Raw genomic sequence first — 15,815 nt, 5'->3', positions numbered from 1 at the left:
CCATCTTGGTTTATAGTTTTGACCTCATATTCGTTAATAGCTACCCCAGAAACCATGAAAATGACACCCATGACGAAAAGATGTAAAATTTTCGTCGGCGCCATCTTGGATTTCAGTTTTGACCTCATATTGGTTAATAGCTACCCCAAAAACCATGAAAATGACACCCATGACGAAAAGATGTAAAATTTTTGTCGGCGCCATCTTGGATTATAGTTTTGACCTCATATTCGTTAATAGCTACCCCAAAAACCATGAAAATGACACCTATGACGAAAGATGTAAAATTTTCGTCGGCGCCATCTTGGATTTCAGTTTTGACCTCATATTCGGTAATAGCTACCCCAAAAACTATGAAAATGACACCCATCACGAAAAAAAGCCAAATTTTCGTCGACGCCATCTTGAATTGTTTTACCCCACCAATCTATTCAACAACCCATAAAAAAGAGGATCTCAGGCAAGGTAATTTTAAAAACATAATTTTAAATTACAAATAATTGGAATATGAAACTTATACAGAACTTTACTCATATAAAGTATCAAATATTTCAAATCACGAAAAAGACAGTGCACGCACAATAACCTTTTTTATTTCGTTTTTATTTTTGGCACGAGGAGCGATACACCCGTCCTTCCAAGAGCGCTTCTGAGCGCGGTCTGACGAACTGCGAGAACAAAATGTATGAAGAAATCGACAAGTATTTTTAATTTAGCTCATTATTGAAATAAAATTTTGATTTAGATTCATAAAAATTACACCATATATAAAGGACTATATATCCCTCAATAAGATATAGTTAAGAAGATAGATTAGGCTCTTAATTTTCCTAAAATGGTACCGGTTTAGACCCCATTTTTTTGCATTTTATGCGTTTATTGTGATGGAAAAAACGTATTTCAGCGACAATTTTGTATGACGTCGTACAATTTTTATAAGATGAACGTAGAGCTGAATATATTATCTTTAAATTAAGATATTACTATGTTCTCACGTGTAATTGTTTTAAGTTAAAATGGTACCGAAAAACAGCGTGTTTTTGTAAAAATACGTTATAGCGTCCTTAAGGATAATTAATATTTAATTGTTATTTATTTTATATTGAAACAATTTTACGATCAAATAACCTATACCTAGAGTGGATGTTAACCAAACATATAAAAATGAATATTCAAATTGTATAATTAAAAATCTAGTTTATTGAAAAAATATCAAATTTGTAGGTAGCAAAGTAACAAATGTAGGTAGATATATTATAACAATAAGACACTACAAACAACAAATCTGCTCAAAATCAGTATAATAACGATATTTTACTAATTAAATTCTCCATGTTATCAAATGTCTACAATAACAACACAATCGGTTAAATTAAATAATTCAAAACACGACAAAATTAACGAGTTACCATCAATGACCTATTATACTAGTAGACGCGGCATACGCCAACATCATTGCACTAAAAAACAGCGTAATTAATACATACCTACTTACTAACGCATTATCACCAATACAGTTGTTCTCTCTTTCACTCTCACGCACGAGACATAATACATATCTCACTCATGTACTTCGTAATAACAACTGCCGATTAAAATATAAAAAGAACGTCCAGCCACGACGCTGAATGGTGCGTGACTAAGTGAAACTCGGGCACTTACCTGAGTTTTTTCTTGCCAAAATAGAGAGCGGGTAACGTATCTAGCTCTTTTATATATCATAGGTTACCATCAAAATAAATTATGTGTTGACGATTTAGCCCCGGCTAAGAGTGACTAAAAGGATCACTTTCCTATTTTTAGTTTCTTTTCTTTCAGTTTCTTGGTATTATCAATTAGTGGAAATATTCTATAAGGGAATGACTTCATTTTATAACGGATATATGAAATTAGTCCAGAGTTTGAAATTTCTCTGCTACAAGGAGAACTCCTATAAGTTCTACGACGATCTTTTTAAGGTACCTAAATAGATCCACGTACACGTTTACATTTAATTTATTTAATATTTAAAAACTGTTGTAAGTATACAAAAGGAGTGACAAAAAAATCACTTAACTTATTGTAAAACTATATTGCAGAGATAATTTTAAGTACTTATTATGCTCTTAGTTCAGGGTACATCGCCAATTTTTGCAAGTGACTACTATCAAGCTGATTTTCCATTTGTAGCTTTATTTTGATGAGACACCGAATAATTTCGTGTACGAAACTCTCGATTGTGGGAGCTAACAGAGATAACAAGGATAAAATTTTTTGATTTGATGGTTCTCAAATATTTATTACGCAATTTGTAGGACAAGATGTCTGTTGAATTATATAAACATTAACTAAGTGAAAACAAAAAAATCAGCTTGTTAGTAATCATTTATGATGACCTCGTTATCGATACACTTTGGAAAGGGGGACTCTTTGAACAAACCGTAGATTTTGTAGGACAAATATTTTTTCGAATAATTTAGGTAATTATCTTGAGATTGAACAAAAAAAATTCAGTTAGTAATAAATATTTGAGAACCATCAAATCAAAAATTTCTATCCTTGTTATCTCTGTTAGCTACCACAATCGAGACTTTCGTACACGAAATTATTCGGTGTCTCATCAAAATAAAGCTACAAACGGAAAATTAGCTTGATAGTAGTCACTTGCAAAAATGGGCGATGTATCCTGAACTATCTGCCCAAGCTATGATTTGCTTTACAAATCTAAGACAATTTATTATGTTACATATATGAATAAATAATTGTTATAATAATATACATTTATGATTCACGTATATATCAGAAGCTTATTAGTTATTAGTGCTCTATTAAAATTAACTAAATTGTTTTATAATAGGTACCTATCTCGAAGCATTTTGCAGTGAATACATAGATTATAAAACCCGATAATTATGCAAAATCGCAATCCGTTTTACGCAAAACATTATTAGACTAACCTATATAACATAATGGTGGTATAAATCGAATCAATTATATTATTACACTGTCAGTATTGCGAAAATAATCCAAACATCAATCAATCTGAAATGTCAACGATTGTTTCGTTTGTCTTACGAGTACAGTTAAATTATTTAACCAATTGATAGAGCTATTGTCTAGATATGTAAGTCGCTAGCTAACAGCTAGTTACTCCTAACAGTCTGGTAGTGATAAAGTATTATTAAAGACTAGCGGTCCGCCCCGGCTTCGCCCGTGGTACATATTTACGTTTTCTCTACATAAGAACCATCCTCGTACTTCAAGGAATATAATAAAAAAGAATTATTGAAATCGGTTCAGCCGTTCTCGAGTTATGCGCTTACCAACACATTTTGCGATTCATTTTTATATACATATAAGAAGATAATTCGTAGTGTTATGGACTTTTGCCATGTTTGTAGTTTCAATTGCCAATGCAGTTGATTGAAAATTTCAAGCAAAAGTGCGGAATCGAAGGGTCTATGTTAGCAGAGAAAAATTATAAAACATACATCGTTTCATACATTATAAAGTTTCGTTTTCACAAAAGGCAATAATCTAAAAATATCTAACAAGTAAAAAGTTTAAAATATTGTAATCATTAAAAAACATCACCTAAAAGCAATAAAACCCACACTTCCACGGAACTTAATCCTCAGAAATAACCTATACCTACCTACCTACAATTCTAAGAAACGGCCGGAGATGTGTCTAAATTAATATTCTAGCCAAGTGCGAACTCGTGATGCTCAAGACAATACTTTTCAAAGCCCAAGAGGCACAACAGGCTAAGGATATAGTAATTTACATTAAAACAGCATCGGTTGGCACGATCGACGTGACCAATCGAACACAAGGCGGTGTTGACAATAATAAACGGCTCGGAACACTGGAGCAAGGAAATGCGCTGAAAACGGAGTTTGACCATAATTATACGAGACTACGACTAAAGTTAGGTACTGAGTGGTAAATAAACTGTAAATGTTGAAGGTATACCTCAGAATGATCCTGCGGTGCTAACAGAAATTTGTGAAATAAACAACTTAACTCGTACTAAAAATCAGGCACTGGACAAAATTGCAAAGAATAGACATTTAATTTTTACTTAATTAGCATTCATATTGCAATAAGACAATCTTCAGCTAATATTAAGTTTAAAGCAATATAATGCACTAGGACCTAGGTCATTATTTATGCAAGCACGGTATGCAATAAGGAAAATGCATTACCCTTATAAGATTCTGAATCTAAGATAAAACTCACAAAATCCGCATTCACTAAGAAGAATAAACAGAGTTAACACTTATGTTAATAAGAACTATGAAAACAAAGGGCGTTCAATCAAGCTACGTAAATATTTTGTTTGAATCAACGATGCGCGATGGAAAGTGATTTCTTTTGCTTACATTATCGACGTGAAATATCAAAATATTATTTAGATATCAGCAGAAAGTGAAAACAATGCGCCCCCGCACTGCCCACTCTTGTTTTTAAACTCTGACACATCATGTGGTTCACGGCTACATATTAATATTATACTATGTGATCGAATGAATACTGATTTGCGAATGAATTTTATTCTGCACCTTTATTATATTGAACTAGTTAATTCAACAGTCTTTACTTATTAGATATAGCGTGAAGCTGGAGGTTCCAGAGATTATTCTCTGGTAGATATAATTGAAAATCAGAATTGAATTTTGTGAACAATTATAGCGATTAAAAATAAACTGAAGAAAATTACCGGTCAAAATCTGTGACCTTTCTTTTTCTAACATTTTATAAATCATAATTAACACTGATGTAAAATATATGTATTAAAGAATTATAAGACGAACATTAAAACTGAACATTACTGTATGATGTAATTTCCAAACAAAGTAGAGGACACCTCAGTTAAAATTAAACATGCGATAGTTAAGCGTAGGTTGCTTTTGAGTTCAGTGAAATTTAAGTAAACAGACCTAAAAAACCTTATCTAAGTAGCTTGCTATTTACTCGTTTTAGTGCCGCAATATAACGACTGTTTAATAAAACATATTGGAAATCATTAAACATCAATAAGCTTTAGCAAACGACCTTTGCGAATACATTGATTGCGACATTCATTAAATGGGAGAAACATTAATAATTAATCACTTATTTATTTGTTTGCATACTTAAAAACTGCTTTATATCCATCGTTATTGTATTTGCGAACCGCAAATTACATTGTCATTAGGAGTTAAAGAATTAAGGTTAATTTTTGCAAGACTATTAGATTCACACCAGCGGCTTCGCCCGCGTTTTCAAAGAAAAACCCGCATAGTTTTTGTTTCTGTGGGATTTCCGGGATAATATATAGCCTATCTCTTATTCTGGATCTTCAGCTACCTACATACCAAATTTCATCGTAATCGGTTCAGTAGTATTTGCGTGAAAGGGTAACAAACATCCATCCATCCACACAAATAGAATTAGATACGTAGGTAGTTCATTTCACATCCACAACCTTAAAAAAGCGTGTCCTACCGGATTACCGCAACCCTTTCAAAACTGGGATAATATGTAAATGCCTCCAAAGTGATGTATTATTCAGAGTGCATATGCATTTGTATGCGTTCACTTCGGCTTCCTCAGTCAATCTCGGCGCGGTTACGAAAATAGTTCGCCGGCGCATCGGTTAATTCCAATCCCTTTTATAGATGCACAATTATGGAATGGAGATTCCTGGACTGGATTCCAGTGCACTAATGCTATTGATTTTAAGTGTTCATGACACAAATGCTTCGCTATTGTCTCGTTAACATGGGTGTGCGAATTTTTAATGTGCGTAAGGTTTTCATACGGAAGCTGAGGGCTTTGTGCTATTAGTGACCGTATCGGGTCCATACTTCATTTGGGTTACATACGTCTTTAACTTTTTAAAATTTTGCGATACCTACTTAACTATGTGGATATTTTCTCATTAAAATCTTATTCGATATTAAAATGATTTCAAGTTGGTTGAAGATAATAATTTCTGGGAACGTGGTATCAAACCTAGCCCCATAATTTATTGTTATCAAGGAAAGCACAATGTTTAGATTATATTATATAAAATTAACTATTAATAACATCATACACTATACAACTTTGTATATGTTATGTGATCTGCACATAATTTAGGTTTTTCCATTTCATTGTGTCAGTCTTAAACATAAGAATAGGCAATAAAAAATAAAAATACTTAATATGATAAACAACACAATTCAAAAACTTGTTCTTCATTTTTCCCATAATTCTAGAATTTTTAAATATAAAATAGATTTTTTTACGATGTGATTGATTATGATATCATCCCAAAGATCAAGTTCTAGGATCAGATAATAAATAGGAGGTAACCTATCATATTACCTAACAAATTTGACAAGCTAGCAACTATTTATCGCTCATGTAAGATATATTATAAAATACCATTAAACACTAGAAAAAAAATTGCACTCGGAATGTTGCTACTATCACCCTACCACCTATATTATAATATCAATGAGGTACTTTCTGGCCCAAAAGCCCAGCTACCAAAAGCTGTCAAACTTGACGGACTCTAATCGCCGATCTACACCGAATAATTAACCGCTTGCAACTCACTAAACTTCACTAGCACTCACATGTATCGATTCTAATATCGATATTTTTTATCGATGTTTTTTTATTCGATATCGACTCGCGAGTGTGCGCGTGCGGTTAGGGCGCGGCGCGGTTTTCAACTGTTTAGCATCGACAGAGTGTTTACGAGCAATAAGTTTGAAGGTGTGCGGCCTTTTCTAATCACTGTGACAATATTGCGTGGAGATATTGTAATATCTGTGGTAATATCATAGGCTTTCTTACGCATGTATTTCTCACAGCCTTGACAATTAAAGATGCGTTTATTAGGTATGTCTAGCTTGGTATAACATGTCTTTCAGTTACTAAATGATCGGGCTTTCATAATTCCGTTATAATAAAAAAATGAGCGGCGAAACTTAATTTTTCATTCGCTTATAATTGGCATTATAAAAAGTATTATTAAATTACTTAGTGTTTCTTTGAAATTAAGAAGAGAAAAAATACACCTTTTTGGCGTAGGTACCTACATACCACATGGTAAACGTTGTTAGGAACCCAGAAAATGTGACTTTTATACACAATTGCCAGCCCATTAATTAGCTAACTATGGCTAGGTCAGAAATAATTGCTATAAAACCTTACAAAGGTTACGGTATCATCGGCTTAGGGTAACGAAGTACGACTGCTTCCATTCCAATCAAAATAAAACTATTTTTTCTAAAGAGCATTTGTAAACTCTATTATTCAAACCATTCAGTAGATATTTTATTGATATAAACATTCTTGTAATGTTCAAACAAAACTTGTAGAGAGAAAATAATTGAATGTAGGTATACTGGTCGTGCGTAAATTTATAATCTAGGTAGGTACTCAATATTAAAAGTTATATCAACACCAAGTAACATGGGCTATATTTACATGCTGTCAACTGTGTCTGTCTGGAAATGCAAGGCAAAGCTAGTCACTTTCAAACTAAGTAAAAACAAAAAAAAACAGACATACAGATTACTATAAAATATTCTTAATGATCGCAGAACATTAAATACTATTCCACAATTAGAAAAAAGCATTATATTCTAAAAAAAAAACGAATTCAGAAGCTCTTTATGGACAATTCAATTATAAACGAAAGGGTTAACCTAACCAATGACTAAGCAGCAGCTGTTCATATAAAGTGCAAAGAAGACAGCTCAATAAAACAATTGGAAGATGTCAATCGTGCACTCGAGACTGGCTGAACTTGGGCTGAACGGTAGACAATACAATGACATCACCATTTAATATCAATTAACAGGAGCATCAACAATTTCACCCATCTTTAATTTCATTATTTGGATGGGGCAGCTTGGACAATTGATATTGTACATTAACTACGGAACCCAGAAACGAAGGGTTATGCAATTTGTAATACATTTAAAAATGGACAAGGAAGAAGACAGGAAGCCAATTATACGAATGGTTACGCATTACACACACCATTGAGTAGCACCCTCGTTTTTACGACTCCACGATTTGTTGGAACACCATGTATCATGTTACAATTTCATATGAAAACTTTTAATGTAATAGCATCTACATATTTGTAGGGATCGAGAAGAAAATGAAGACAGGACAGTATCCTGTACGAAAGATACTTTGGTGAGGAGATAGTGGGACACAAAAATAAAATAATGGTGGTTTACAGTAATCGCATATATATATATTATTCTTTGTTCCACCAATCAGCCAAGGATTATAAGTAACAACAGATATTATTGCAATAGATTATATTAATTTTAATCAAAATAAGTATTGAGATTAATTGACAGATTTTAAGGTCTCTATAAAATTCTCACTAATGTGTGCAGTTTCATCCGGTTACCTATCTTAATCTCGAATTTTAATATTCCGAATATCATAATCCAGAAAACGTTTGGACATTTTTCATAACCCCGAATTTCAAAATTCCGAAGTTTTGTTTGCCAAATAATCGTAACTCCGAATTTCATTTACCCATTTCTTCATTTGTACGACGTTTTACAATCCAGACGAATGAGTTCCAGACGTACGAAATCTAAATGCACAAAATCCAGATGACCGTAATCCATATGCACGAAAGCCAGATTTTTAAAACACAAATTTTTGAAATACAGTTAATTGTTATCCAGACAAACAATGTCCAGATTTTTGAAATTCAAATAAACGATATCCAGCGAAACGAAATCCTTCCAGGGGGTCACAGTTCAAACCTAACCTAACCTACTGAGTCGAATTTGACACTTAAACCTTTCTTTAATGAGCAAGTAAAACAATAGCGAGTCGGTTCTGGCACTCGCCGGCCGCTACCGCGGCACGCTCGCTTCGCTCGCTCGGCTCGTGCATGGGGGGTCACAGTTCAAACCTAACCTAACCTACTGAGTCGAATTTGACACTTAAGTCTTTCTGTAATGGGCAAGTAAAACAATAGCGAGTCGGTTCTGGCACTCGCCGGCCGCTGCCGCGGCACGCTCGCTTCGCTCGCTCGGCTCGTGCATGGGGGGTCACAGTTCAAACCTAACCTAACCTACTGAGTCAAATTTGACACTTAAACCTTTCTGTAATGGGCAAGTAAAACAATAAATTTACTTACTGACAATGTTTATTTTCAGTCGATAGTAAAGGTATAATCACGATTGTATGGAAATCAAATAAAAAGATTATGAAAATTTGGCAATAGTTTATTTGGAAAATGGTACGATGGGAAACAAAAAAAAGTATTCTGAGAATCTGGTATAATGAGATCTGTATTATGAGAATACGGGAAACAAAAAAATACTTTTTAAAAATCTGGTTTTGGTGCATCTGGAAATCGATTCATCTGGGCAATTAAAAAAGGAATTTTAAAAATTTGTCATTCATTACATCTGTCTTTTAAAAGTTCTAACAACCGTTTTCGGGGTTTTAAGATTCGGGTAATAGAAATTCGAGTTTTTAATAGGTTACCGTTTCATCCATTTGAATCTGCACATAACATTAATATTTTCTACTAGACCTCATTACAGGATTGTTACGAAACAAAAACATGAGTAAATCAGGAAATCCTCTTTGGAGAACGTAGCATTACAACTATTACATAAAATATATTCGGTAACACATAAATATCAATAACAAAGCGCCCGTGGCTGCTGTATACCAGAATAACATCAAAAGCTGAATAATATAATGCAGGGCATTTTATCTTCAAAGGTTAAACCGGTGCATAGCTTATTCTCATTAGTCAAGACTCGAAGAGTAATGTAAAGTATTTTGTTAATAACAAACGTTTGTTCGTGGTTTATGCTTAATAAATATAACGGATAAGAGCAAGTCGATCAATTAATTATTTATGAAATTGAAATGATCACTCGTAGATTTAAGGCAGAGATGGAATTTCTTTGCTCTGATTGTCTTTGTGTCTTTCTTTGCCTTGGTGAGAATATTAAAAAAATCCTTGATAAAAAATGAGCAAAAAAAAGCTAAGAAAAAACTACCACCCGCGTGGCTCCGCTACTGTTGGTCTTATGATATATAGACTATAGCCTTCCTCGATAAAAGGGCTATGTAACACCGAGAGAATTTTTTAAAATCGGACCAGTAGTACCTGAGATTAACGCGTTCAGACAAACAAACAAACAAACTCTTCAGCATTATAATATTATTTATTTATTTATTACTACTAGCTTTCCGCCCGCGGCTTCGCAAGCGTTTTCAAAGAAAAACCCGTTCCCGTAGGATTTCCGGGATAAAATTTATCCTATGTCCTTTCTCGGGTATCAAAATATCTCTATAGGTACCAAATTTCATGCAAATTGGTTCAGTAGTTAAGGCGTGATTGAGTAACAGACAGACAGACAGAGTTACTTTCGCATTTATAATATTAGTATGGATTAATATTTAAATACTCACTTAATATTTAATTTTATATGGTTCAATATTTAAGTATTTACATACTTTTAAGAGTTAGAAAATAATTTAAAAGTACATATCTTTGAATATACATATGTAGATAAATCCATAAATCAGGTTTAAAAAGAAAGCTAATCTTATCTTTTTGGACCTTCGCCAAACAAACTTTCTAGCCTGAAATTTTAAAACATAAGCCTTTACTATCACATCACACTGATAAGTGATAACGTTCCCAAGCTTTGAGATAGTATCACAAAGTTCCAGTAGGTACTGGATATAAAAGTCTGATAAAAAAAATTTACAGCATACACCGTGAGATTTTACGACGCTTAAACACATACTACCTACCTAGTTGCTAAAAACAGTAATCCCAATATTTAAGCAGCAATTAATAAATACAAACTATTTTTTAAGTTAATCGGAACCTTCCATTTTACATTTGTTGCTGAATTGATAATTCTTATTAATATTAAACTAATATTGTAAATGCGAAAGTGTGTTTGTTTATTTGCTTTTTAATATCGCGTCGCAATGGAGCGATTTGCGACGTGATAGAAAGACAAATAGACAGTTTCGCATAAATTGCCTTAATTCATTAGAGTTAACGCCATCTAGCGGCAAAGTGACAAGTTTTATAAGTTGTGCTAGCGACCTCTATTGGGGAGTAGAAAATGAAATAGAATGCTACAAGTAATTTGTAGATGGCGCTAAAACAAATATACCTCCTACAATGCGGAATAAAACAATACGTGTATTTATAACTGGCCAATGAGGAACCAGTATTGTGAATGTAAAGATTGCGGTCGTGACGTCGTGCTGCGCAGCGCGACGAATTTCGCCCGTGATAGGTGGCAGACATTTTGTTTTGACGACGCAACGCAAACGAAAGCATATTCTATTTATCCACGAAATGCCATTAAACGCCGTAGGATGGACTTCTGAAGAAGACGAAGCGCTTGTTGAATTAGTGCAGCCTCACGCGATTCTCTACAATCTCCTTGACCCTTCCAGAAAAAACATTTTGGCCCGTGCATCAACTTGGCAGGAAATAGCTCAAGCATTATTGAAACCAGGTAAGGTCATAACCGATTGGTTTATGTTGTGCTGCGTACCGCAACTGCACAGTTAGATGAAAAATTCTCGTATTTATTGTTTACGTTTAGGTCAGATCAGCTGGATAGCTTTATATTTATGGTAGGTACCTAGTTTAGCCTTTCTTAGATTGTATTAAACTTTGTTTTCTTAAAAGATAATGAACTTTTTAGTTATATTTAAATATGAATCTTTTTGCATTGCGTAAAGATAAGACGTTGTGAATGAATTTTGACAATATTTTTCTTGCATTTTAACCAGTGACAATAATCTATTTTTGTACATTCCAGTGGAGGAGTGCAAAAAGCGTTGGCGAGGCCTCCGTGATGGGTACATGAGGAGCAAACGTGTTGGTACTGTGCACAAGACAAAAGCGAGTATTTTTGAAAAGCTGCAATTCCTTGACGGGGTATCAGTTGATGGTGTCGATGTTAATGATGAGTCGCTAGAATACGATGAAACGGACGATAAGTACAAAGATAATGTGATGTTCACTGAACAACAGGTCATTACTGATAACCAGGAATATTATGAGGTATGATGACCGTATTTTTTTATTCCCTACATTGTAGGTATGTGTTAGCGAGAATTGAGACACATTTTTGTTGGATAAAAGATTGGATAAATACACTTAAATATTTCAATACTAATATATATATATATATATATATAAGATCGAGGCAATGTTTTAAGATATTTGTATAATATTTTATTGTATAAAAAGTAAAAACATGATTTAATTAATGAGAGGTTAATGTTATATCTCAATAGTATAATTGCTATTTCAGATCACAATAGTTGATGGACCAAAGGAAGAAACAGAGAATAAGCAAATCTTAAAAATCATGCCGAAAAATGATAAATTGTCACAAATACTGTTAGAGGAGAACTTGGAACCTCCGAAGAAAATCGGAAGAAAAAATGCAGGGAGAAAGAAGTCTTTACCGATGCCTAGGAACACTACACCTATAAAAATATTACCTAAACCTATATTATTAAATGAACCTAGAATAGTGAAATATGTTGAAGAACCAAAAACGCCAGAACAAAGATCGCAAGTTATAGATAAACTTATAGAAAAAATACTCAAAGAAAATACAAATGAAATAGACGTTTTCTTCAGAAGTATGGCAGCTAGTGTTAAAAAGTTACAACCTAATTTAATACCTAAGGTGAAAATGGAAGTTTGTAATGTTATCGCAAAATATGAAATGCAAAGTTTTGATAAGCAACCACAGAATAATTGATTATTTTATACAAATGTAAATACATTATATAAAGTTAGAGTAACATATAATATTGAAGAATTGGCCTTTTAAACGCATATTGTTTTTTATGTATATATTTAAATGGATTAATTTTATGACAAAAAGAAGCCACAATGTTCTTCCAAATGTAAAAATGATGTTGGATAATATGATAGAATGGTTGTATCAAATTATTTAAGAGATTATAAAAATCTTTCGTTATTATTAAAAGATATTTAAAGTTAAATTTGTATCTCTTATCACAATTTCATGAGAACTTAAATGTTTCACATTATTTATTGCATCACTATTGGAATGTCTCTTCGTTGAATTCCGATCATAAGGTTTTAATAACTATAAAGATATTAATTACTATACATAACAAAGCAAAGCATACATAATATATTATCCCATTTTCAAGGTAAACCCTAGAGACTATTGTATGAACATTTAATATTGATTTAGATCATATTATGAACAATCTGCTCAGCTATGATGATGAACAGGACATCATCAGATATTTACCTGATAATTATTATGTATGCAAAAACCCATTAGAGGTATAAAAAGAAGTCTGTTGTTGCAAAAGGTAATTTTTTCATTTTAACTACTTTAAATAAAATTTAAATTTTGTCACAATATTGTATTAAACAGTTTCGGCTTGTAAATTATGTATTTAAGATGAAATGTATTAATGTGTTCAAAATACACATTTAATGGGTACAATAAACTAACACATTCTCAGTAGGTAGGTATGTATAAGATTTGAATCTTTATTGTGAGGCTGTCAGATGAAGCATTAAAAAGTTCGATGTAGCTCCTTCAACATAAATTCAACACTGCCGTCAGAATTTAGGCGCTAATATCTCAAAAAGGGAATTGGGTACGTATATTCTTGAAATTAGTCGACTTATTCGCTTATTTAATTTGTGGAAATATTTCGTATCAAACTTAATTAAGTAACTACGTTTAATGGTACCTAGGTCCTCATGTAAACGCATTCCTACTTCGAACATACTCAACATAAATGACTCGAGTACATAGGTATATAACTGCCGCGGGCCAACGCTAGAAGGTTTAGGATGAATTCTGATTCCTTTGCGCAGGTCAGAGGAAGCCCCATCCGTGACGTGCAGGGCCCGTCTAGACTGGGAGCACCGTTCGATTCTTTAGCAATTTCCTTCAAGGGCATCCAACGACCTTACGTTTACTCATCAGTGTAATGCTTACGGTATGCGCTTTTCAATGCGACGCAAATTCCAATACAATATTGCGTATGTACTTGTATAGCGCAATCTTGAGTTTGAATATATTAGAAAAATGTAAAAAAAAATATAAAGTGACTTACCTAGTTACGTAAACGAATTTTCAAAAACCGATTATAACTATCATAAATCAATCGCACATAATAAAGTTCTGTATTATGTTATTAGATTCACTAATTATGAATTCTTATACTTTTTAAACCGGCTCACCTAGATAGGTATCTAAGATAAATCATTTGGCTTTGATTGAAACATTTTGAACATTGAACATTTTACGTGTTAGCCATGAAATAGTTCCAGTCTAACAGCGAATTTTTTATTTTCAAACATTGCTCTTTTATAATATTATGTTCTACAAGGTTCGGAATCGAGGTCACAGCTATAGATAAAAAATAATAAATTGACCAAAATAAAGCTCTTTAGTATACACGATATTTTCATATGCACTTTAACGAACACTGAATAAAAATATTATTTGACTCTCATAACCAGAGCTCCAAGAAACCGCATCAAAGCCTGACGTTTCCGATATCAAAGATTCAAAGCAACCTCAGTTCCATTCTAGTGCCATTCTTTTGCACTCCACTTTAAACTTTATCCTAATTTGGTAAAGATTAAAATCGCTTGTGCATTATAACAATATGCCGCTGACTACGTAATGTATGAGGGCGCTTATGTCTCCCAGTTTCCACCCCAAGCTGAGTGGCTGGATTGAATGGAGGCTAGCATATGCGGAATACCTAGTGTCGACGTTAACAAGGCCCTTGCATTGAAATGTCCTGCGTATTTTGCGGAATATACATATAGCTGTGATTATAGCTATATAAACGCTTAGTACGACTGAGAGATGTAAGAAGTGAGATGAAACAGGATAGCAAAACAATTTATATTTATAATTATTGCGTAATGACAAGTGTAGCTAGCTTTATTTGTAAAATCATGCTATGAAATTATTAGGGCAGTCATTTTTTGTCTAGCATCATTGCGACCTAAAAAACCTACGAATTAGTTATAGATATATGTACAACTATTTTTGTAGGTCTGTTTCTGTTTATTAGTCGTCAATGGTCGTACCATTACTTCAAAACTCGTTAATAAAAATCAATTTATTTTGGTTGTAAAGTGATAAAATAACTTTATAAAAATTAATTAACCATAAATTCAATTTAAAGCCCTATCCAGAGATTTTCTATTTTGCTACGCGAAGTTCAATTGTGGTTGATTACTTAATTTAATTTCCAATTATTCGACCCCTGCTTAATTCCTTCATTGGTGTAACCGCAATGGTTACCCTATAACCACATTTAGATGACGTATTGAATAAATGTACTGTTGCAATACTATTATTTAATTTAATAGAAAGTTAATTAGGAAATTCATTATGAATATTACTTAACGTAGACAATAGGAATTACTTAATATATTATTGCTACGAAATTATATTTATCACGGCATAGAAAATACACAAATATGACGAAATTGGAATAGCGACATTCCTTCGTGTCTTTACAAATTTATCAAGAAAATGTTGATAAATTTAAACTTACTTATTACTTGACATACAAACTGTTTATGTACGAAAAGCCCAATATGATATACATATTATCCTACTCAAATACCTTTGTTTACGACTAAGTTTCACAGCGTACGGAAAACACAGTTATTCGACCCGAATGTTGAATATCTCGTGTGCATTGGTACGTGCTAAACAGCCATTATTTATCCATAAATAACAATTAATCGCTTTTAGTGTGAACTAATGAGAAATTAGAAAATTAAA

At 32.9% G+C, this 15,815-nt stretch overlaps 2 protein-coding genes across 4 annotated transcripts in view; one reads left to right on the top strand and one right to left on the bottom strand.

Moving 5' to 3' along the window:
- The window catches only part of LOC123700220 (unconventional myosin-XVIIIa), a 162,767-nt gene that overhangs the window by 124,710 nt on the left and 22,242 nt on the right, over window positions 1-15,815 (bottom strand). Inside the window, exon 1 of one of the 3 annotated variants that reach the window (XM_045647371.1) lies at window positions 6,588-6,695. The exons of 1 other annotated variant lie outside the window; for it this stretch is intronic. The gene's annotated coding sequence lies outside the window, so the exon portion shown is untranslated. Of the gene's footprint in view, window positions 1-6,567; window positions 6,696-15,815 lie in introns of those variants that run through there. One more of the 3 variants, XM_045647370.1, reaches the window with a different exon arrangement.
- On the top strand, window positions 11,234-13,017 carry LOC123700245. The gene is made up of 3 exons (XM_045647415.1): window positions 11,234-11,504; window positions 11,814-12,058; window positions 12,312-13,017. Exons 1-3 carry the CDS (start codon window positions 11,342-11,344, stop codon window positions 12,768-12,770), a joined length of 867 nt encoding a protein of 288 aa, XP_045503371.1. The 5' UTR covers window positions 11,234-11,341; the 3' UTR covers window positions 12,771-13,017.

Source organism: Colias croceus, chromosome 19 (genome assembly GCF_905220415.1).
Source record: "Colias croceus chromosome 19, ilColCroc2.1".
In the NCBI taxonomy this organism is placed as follows: Eukaryota; Metazoa; Arthropoda; class Insecta; order Lepidoptera; family Pieridae; genus Colias; species Colias croceus.
This window is presented reverse-complemented; position numbering and strand designations above follow the sequence as displayed.